Source organism: Sitodiplosis mosellana, unplaced genomic scaffold (genome assembly GCF_009176505.1).
Source record: "Sitodiplosis mosellana isolate CC-2019 unplaced genomic scaffold, AAFC_SMos_1.0 Smas_scaffold_5280, whole genome shotgun sequence".
NCBI classification, from domain to species: Eukaryota; Metazoa; Arthropoda; class Insecta; order Diptera; family Cecidomyiidae; genus Sitodiplosis; species Sitodiplosis mosellana.
The window spans coordinates 145,753-153,230 of NW_022600522.1; the positions used below are offsets into that span (position 1 = coordinate 145,753).

General features: G+C 41.7%; 3 protein-coding genes across 3 annotated transcripts in view; all 3 read right to left on the reverse strand.

The window, feature by feature from the left end:
* Positions 1–23, reverse strand: part of LOC129572612 (uncharacterized) — a 4,523-nt gene extending 4,500 nt beyond the window's left edge. Inside the window, exon 1 of the mRNA XM_055452614.1 lies at positions 1–23. This exon is cut by the window's left edge and continues 4,500 nt beyond it. The gene's annotated coding sequence lies outside the window, so the exon portion shown is untranslated.
* Positions 24–1,636: 1,613 nt separating this feature from the next.
* Positions 1,637–2,584, reverse strand: LOC129572615 (uncharacterized). Its single transcript, XM_055452620.1, has one exon. It carries the CDS (start codon positions 2,582–2,584, stop codon positions 1,637–1,639), a length of 948 nt encoding a protein of 315 aa, XP_055308595.1.
* Positions 2,585–2,587: 3 nt separating this feature from the next.
* LOC129572616 (uncharacterized) lies at positions 2,588–4,984 on the reverse strand. The gene is made up of 4 exons (XM_055452621.1): positions 4,834–4,984; positions 3,762–4,755; positions 3,104–3,446; positions 2,588–2,977 (listed from the first exon to the last, which is right to left on the reverse strand). Exons 1-4 carry the CDS (start codon positions 4,982–4,984, stop codon positions 2,588–2,590), a joined length of 1,878 nt encoding a protein of 625 aa, XP_055308596.1.
* Positions 4,985–7,478: the final 2,494 nt, after the last annotated feature.

Genomic DNA, 7,478 nt, shown 5'->3' on the forward strand with positions numbered 1-7,478 from the left:
CTTAAATTGTTTTTTGCTGGCTGGAGCACTAAAACTGTTCGGCTGGCTGGAGCACTAAATTGTTCGGCGTAGGTACCGTGATAAAAAGTCGAAGGACCAAATGAAATGCTCAATAGCCAAACTGGCAAAGTAACAGTAATAAAACGAATCGGTTGGCTTTCAATAATGAACTGAACCTTTAATTAATATTTTGGTTGACTTAAATATGTAATACATGCGGAAACAAATATGTTAAATTGACAAAACCTAAAACATTACATAAACATGACCCGAATAAATAATATAGGCCAATGCAAACCAAATTTACTGTGCGTTGCACTTTCGTATAATATATTTTTTGTGCTTTGCACACCGGTAGATAAATTGACGAGAAATTTTACGTCTGTAAAGGCAGATCCATGTTGATTGCAGAGTGCATTGAGTTGACATGGACTATGATTTGAAACGTAACTAGAGCATTTGATGCTATTTGATAAATAATTCAAATTTGATTTCAATGATAAAAATATTAAGTCGCCAACTCGTGGATGGCTTTAACAAAGAACAAAATGAATTTACAATAAATAAGTGTAAACATCACAGAAAGGTATCATCATTTCAATACATATGGAAGGAATGTACGGAATTTTTTTTAACAAGTATCCAAACACTTAGACAAAAATAAAAATGTGTGTATTATTTATTGTGGAAACAGCTGTAGTTCATTTGTTTCGTATATTCTTTTGATGTGGTTTCGTAGTTCGCTAGTCTTTTTTAAATTATCTGTTTCGTGCTGTTTGATTTTTAGATGGTATGTTGCAGGGTTGTGTCCTAAAATGATGGTTGTGGCGTATGCAATCGAGAAAATGCCACAGGAACATCCATCTGGTTGCAACGTTGCCGGTTCGATGAATTGATAATGTGCTCCGGGGTACAGGCGAGTGAGGATGTTTCGTTGATATACGTCCAATCTTTTGCCATGATTGCCCTCCCCGTGTAGACTGTATAGTGAACTGTGGTGTAATGGCCAAGAAAGCTGGCCTGACCGCTGTATATTATTTGCAGATCGTCTCGTTCGGCTAGAAGTCGTTTGTATCGCTCTTGTTTTTGTCCATAGCAGACTGGATGCATGTCGAATGGTATGGTTCTGTTTGCGTTCACCAAATTTATAATGAACATATCGATTGACAAATCATTTAAGAATTCTGTTCCAACAATTTGGTTTGTGATTGATTCTAGATCTGTATTCTTTGTAGTTTCACACAAGTCTCCGATTTCGTAGTAAAATCCATCCTCTTCCAACTCGGTGTTTGAGTACTGAAAGAATGAACTTAAAGTAAACAAGAAAACTCTGACCGGCCGGTCGGATTGCTTTTAGTTAACTGATTGGTTTTATTGAACATAATGAAAAAGGCGGCAGAGAAATGTCACCTCGCTGTGTTGTGCGATGCGATGTGACAATCTCAGGGTTGTATAATATTTGAACGTTTATAAAGTGTTCGTACCCGAACATACTGCCCCCGCTGCGGAGCGAAACTAAATTTATTTAAATGAACAACAATAATTTAGAATGAGAACAGACAAGCTGAGAAGCAGCAAGCCAAAGTAACAATATGAAAAGTGAAATGGTTTGTACAATGAATTAAAACTAAATATATCATTCATCGTTGATTGGCAAGCGTGCAATTTTGTTAATTCCTCGTTTGAATGTGGACGATCCAAGCTTCACTTCAACATTTCTCACACATCCATCATCTCTTGGGAATGTTGTAATTACTCGTGCCAGCGGCCAGTGAGTAGGCGGTAAGTTGTCATGATTGACGAGCACAATGTCTCCAACTTCGATGTTTTCCTTCTTCTGATTCCATTTCGATGTTTCGATTTGCTGCGCTACATATTTACTATGCCAGCGTGACCAAAATTCTTGAGCAATCTTTTGAATCAAACGCCAACGCGTCAATCTGTTGTCCGGTATCGATGTGTAATCAAATTGTATTGGGCCAATCAATCGGCGACCAACGACCAAATGAGCTGGTGTGAGCGCTTCGCATGCTGTTGGGTCATCATCAAGAGCAATCAGTGGGCGACTATTCATGCAAGCTGCAACTGATGCTAAAACGGTGGCAAATTCTTCGAAAGTCAATATCTGCGTGTCAATAACACGACGCAAGTGATTCTTTGCACTTCTTACGGCTCGTTCCCACAATCCTCCTTGATTCGGCGATAATGGTGCGATAAAATTCCATCGAATGCGCTTAAGACGAAGGCATTCATCAGCCACTTGCTCCCAGTGTTCAAATACCAACTTCATCTCATTTGATGCCCCGTGGAATGTGGTAGCGTTGTCGCTGAAGATTTCACGGACGCTCCCGCGCAACGAAATTAGACGCGACAAACAAGCCATGAATGCATCTGTTGTCAAATCTGTGACCAAATCAAGATGCACTGCTTTCGTTTTCATGCACACAAATACAGCGATGTACGCTTTGTACGCTTTCTTTCCTCTACCCAATCTCTCTTTAACTGTCACCGGACCACAGTAATCGATTCCAACCGATTCGAATGCAAACCCAGACGTGACTCTGGCTTCAGGTAAACTTCCCATGAGTTAAGTAGCAGTCTCCTTGCGTTGACGAAAACATGGCACACACTTGAGTGTGACACGCTTTATGGCTTTACGAACGTTGACAATCCAAAACCGTTGACGAATGTACTGCATGCACAATTGATTACCTCCATGCGACGTTTCCATGTGTGCTTCCAAGGCTAATAGATGAGTGAATCGACACGTGTGATGCAAAATAATCGGATGCACTGTATCAAAAGGCATCAACGAACGCTTGATTCGACCTCCGACTCTCATAATTCCATCTCCATCGACAAACGGTGTCAATTTTACGATTGATGAATCACGTCCGACGTTCAAATGCTTAGTCTTCACTTCACAATTTTCATTCGGTTGTGTGTCAATATTAATTTCTTTGGCAAAGAACTGACGCTAATGATATTTTATCCAAAATGCTTGTGCATTCAAGTATTCTTCTTCCGAAATGCACACGGAATCGAAATGAATCTTGTCTTTTGTTCTGCGTATGAATCGAAATACACGCGCTGTTACGTGTACCAACTTCTTCATTGAGCCACATCGATCCAAAAGAGATTCTGTCGGTCTACCTTTGACTTCAACTTCAATTCGTGGCACCACATCAACCTGGGTGATGGTCATCAATACAGATACCGGTTTGGCTTCTTCAACCGTAGCTTCTTCCACTTGGCGATCGACGATAAATGCACTCACAGGCCATTCATCTTTTTCCTTCACAAGCCATTCTGGGCCGTTGAACCAAAATGCATTGTTCACAATATTCGTCGCAATTAGACCTCTCGATGCTAAGTCTGCCGGATTGTCTTTCGTACGCACATGTTTCCACTGTATGCCTTTGGTCAATTCTTGAATCTCGGCGATCCTGTTACCAACAAAAGTTTTCATGGTGGTTGGACATTTCGACAACCAATGAATTACGATGCTCGAGTCACACCACAACGTGACATTTTCATACGATACGCTGTGTGCAACACAAACCTGCTCACACATTGGTGCCATCAACAAAGCACCACACAGCTCTAAACGGGGAATAGTCATTCCTTTAAACGAGGCAACTCTCGTTTTCGATGCCACCAAATAACATCTTATGCGACCATCAACACTTACTACTCTGGTGTAGAAAGCGACGCCGTATGCCAATTTAGATGCATCCGAAAAACCATGAATTTCCACAAACGCTTCTTTCGATATTCCAAGCCATCTCGGAATGGTTACTTTTGATAAATCTTTCAATGCTCGACGAAATTCATTCCACTCACTTTGCAAGTCCACTGGTACTATGGTGTCCCAGTCACATTTGCTGAGCCAAATCTTTCTTATGAGCATTTTTCCCAAAATAATGACAGGCGAAATCCATCCATTTGGATCGTACAACTTTGCTATCGACGCTATGAAGAATCTTTTTGTTGGTGGATGATCCTGAATTTCATCGCAAAATTCATATCGAAAATAGTCTTCTTGAACCGACCATTTTATTCCCAACACAGAATTTTCGTTGAACAATTCCAAATCAATCGTCTTCGATGTGGCTCCAATGACTGATCGCATGTGATTACTGTTGGAAGCCCATTTGGCTAATGGAAAACCACACTTTCCCAACATCGCATTCAGTTGCCGATACAATTCTTCTGCTTCGGTGTCATTATCGGCTCCCAATGTGCCATCATCTGCATAAAACGATTCCAAAACCGCTTTCGATGCCATCGGAAATTCATTTGCATGCTCACGAGCGCAGTGACGTAAGGTTTCAATGCAACAATAAGCGCTCGATTTCAATCCATACGTCTGTGTTTTCAATCGATAGTGTTTCAATGGCTCATTCTCATTTTCACGCCAAACAATGCGCAAAAAATCCCGTTGTTCCTTCGGCACACGCACTTGACGGTACATTTTCGTTATATCGGTTGTCAATGCGACGCGATGAGTTCGAAATCTCATAACAATTGACGTCAAATCCTCTTGCACACGAGGGCCATTTAGTAATATGTCGTTCAAAGAAACTCCAGACGATGTTTTGACCGAACCATCGAGAACAACTCTGAATTTGTTCGTCCTAGCTGCATGATGCGGTATGTAATAAGCCTCGGAATCAGGCTTATTCACTTCACCAAATGGCACGAGCTCCATGTGATCCAAATCAATGAACTGTTGCAAATCCTCGATGTATTTCGCTTTAAGTGCAGAATTTTTCCGAAATCTCGACTCATTTTGATATATATATATTGCAATCGCTGCACGCAATGAATTACCCAATTGAGGATGATTCGGTACAAATGGCATAGCAACAACGTAATGTCCATCGCTACCCTTGGTGACACTTTTTTCAAAAATTTGCTTACACAATTCTTCTTCAGCCGTTAACAGCTTTCTTTCTTTGACGATATCGACATTCCAAAGCATTTCCAGACTTTTAGCGATGTTTTGACTTTCTTCAAAAGCCATATGTGCAACCGAGCCAAACCGTTGAGTTTATGGCAATGCGCCATAAATCAGCCATCCAAATTTCGTTTTGCTAGCGACAGGCAATTTCGGATTGTTGATGTTCTTTCGCAGTCCATCACATTGTATACGCGCCATGAATTCAACGCTGAGCAAAATGTCTATCTCATCTGGTTCATTGAATGTTGCATCAGCTAAAGGCAAACCTTGAATATGATCCCAATCATCGATATCGAATTGTTTGACTGGCAATGGCGATGTAATGCGGTCCAAAACCCCAGCACGAATCCATTCACCATCACTCAAACCATTCGTTGGTGCAATTTTCAAGTCAACAATTGCTTTTGAAATCACATTGCTGTTGTCGGGTCCACGCATTGGAACGGACAATTTGGTTTGTTCGAGCTTCAACATTCGAGCAAGTCGGCGAGAAATCATACACATGTGCGATCCACCATCTCCCATTGCTCTTACCTTCACAACGTTACCAATTTTGTCACTTGCAGCGACTCTTAGCGTTGAAATCAACGTAGCATCGATGTCAGTCACGGCACCTGAATTGATCATTGACATCACACTACTTGCGTTATTCTTTTGTGGGCACAGCAAACGATTATGCGGTCCACCGCAATTGCAATTTGAAATTGTGCAAGAATCCTTTGAATGACCTCTGCGAAGGCACTTCGTGCAAATGTTCAACGTGTTCAACCTCTCTTCTCTCAATTCAATCGACATTCGACCAAATGATTCACACGCGAACAACTGGTGCTGCCCATTACAATGATAGCAATTGCCACGTCGTCTCTTCACATTGTTTGGATCATGCGTGTACTTAGACGAAGCACCGTTATTCGTTCCAACTGGCAGACTTGTCGATGACTCAGCACCTCTAAAATGTCGCTTCGACAAAGTCGATGAATTACCGTTCGATGCGCCTTTGTGCGATGTGTATGCATGTGATGAATTTTCAACTTTCAACACAAATTCAGCGTCCATCCCATCCGCTCTCTTCCGAATGAAACTGAGTAGTGGATGAATCTCAGCGATTTTCTTTTGGTCACGCTCCAAAGACCACAAACGGATTGACTCTCCATCCAATTTTCGTACCAACAATGGCACTAAAATGGGGTCCCAATGCTGTACATGAATTCCATAAGTCGGCAGCGAATTCAACAAATTATTCGTTTGATTTATCAATCCAACCAAGGCTTGTCGCGACGGCGTTTCAACACTCGGCATATCCAAGAATGAGAGCACAATTCTGTTCACGATTCTTCTTTTGTTTTCGTACGCTTCGATTAACGCTCTCCAAGCACCGTCATACATTTCGTCGGTTCGAGGCAACCCTTTAACGGTATCGTACGCTTCAGAATCTGGCTGTAAATGATTCATCAAATGATAGAATTTCGTTGAACCAGACATATCGGTTCGATTGTGAAAACAGTCCTCGAAGCTGGACTTGAATTGCGGCCACTTTCGTTCATCACCGTCGAATTTCTCTATTTCAACCTTTTTGACCTTGATTTCTGTGCTCAAGCTGTGAGCCATTGCAGCTGGTTGTCTTTGTGCAGCACTGATTGCACCAGCATTTTCGAGTTCCAATGTTCTCTTTCTCCTGGCGAGCACATCCATCAAACTTTCATGCAGAGCATCAACACGATCCATCACTTTTTTCATTTCAATCAATGCCTTTGCGTTGGCTTTGTCGGTGCTATCAACCATGTGATTGAACGCCTTCAAATGATACATCTTTACGAGAGTGATTTGGCTTTCAATTGTAAGTAACGGCAGTTCTTCAAAACTGTGGTCACTTGTGATGCCCACAATTCTCTCCAATCCGATGACACACGTATCAATCCCACCATAAACTGCTTCTTTTTGTCCCCGACGTGGCTTTGATTGTGCCTCAGCCTCGACTTGATTTGTGAACCACGTATTAGTATCGTCATGTTCGATCTCGCCGGTATGGTGCAATTCAATAACATCATCATCTTCTTGCACATGATGAACTGTCCCCTTCTTTGTCGACTTTTTTCTCTTGGTCATGATGCTAATGAAAACGATACGAAGTCCAAAAAATATTTAAAAAAAATCCAAAAAGTCGCGGCCGCACTGTGGTGTACGTGCCCGAAAAATCAAGAAAATCGCAGTCGTACTGTGGTGTACGTACCCGAAAATGCTCTCAATTTAATGTGTGCGACGCAATAAGTACCGTTTGCGCGCTTACCCTCAAGCAAATATGCGCCTGCTCTCGAGCAATTATGCGCCTGCTCACAAGCAAACCGAGTGGAAAAAACCACTGACTGTGTGCACCGCGCACTGACTCTGTGGTGAGACAACCGCTATTCACGCACACACAACGATGTTGGGAGAAACAATCTGAAATCCGAAAAAAATGTTCTTTATTTTATTTATTTTCACGGAAAAAAAAATGTCTTTCAATTTTTCTTTACCA

What these genes read in the sequence shown, in the direction of transcription:
- LOC129572615 (XM_055452620.1), bottom strand. Translation starts at nt 2,584, where the DNA reads ATGGGAAGTTTACCTGAAGCCAGAGTCACGTCTGGGTTTGCATTCGAA.
- LOC129572616 (XM_055452621.1), bottom strand. Translation starts at nt 4,984, where the DNA reads ATGCTTTGGAATGTCGATATCGTCAAAGAAAGAAAGCTGTTAACGGCT. An exon ending in ACCGAATCATCCTCAATTGG is followed by an intron (nt 4,756 to 4,833) that starts GTAATTCATTGC and finishes CTGCACTTAAAG; the next exon opens with CGAAATACATCGAGGATTTG. An exon ending in CTTGGAATATCGAAAGAAGC is followed by an intron (nt 3,447 to 3,761) that starts GTTTGTGGAAAT and finishes TGTTGGTAACAG; the next exon opens with GATCGCCGAGATTCAAGAAT.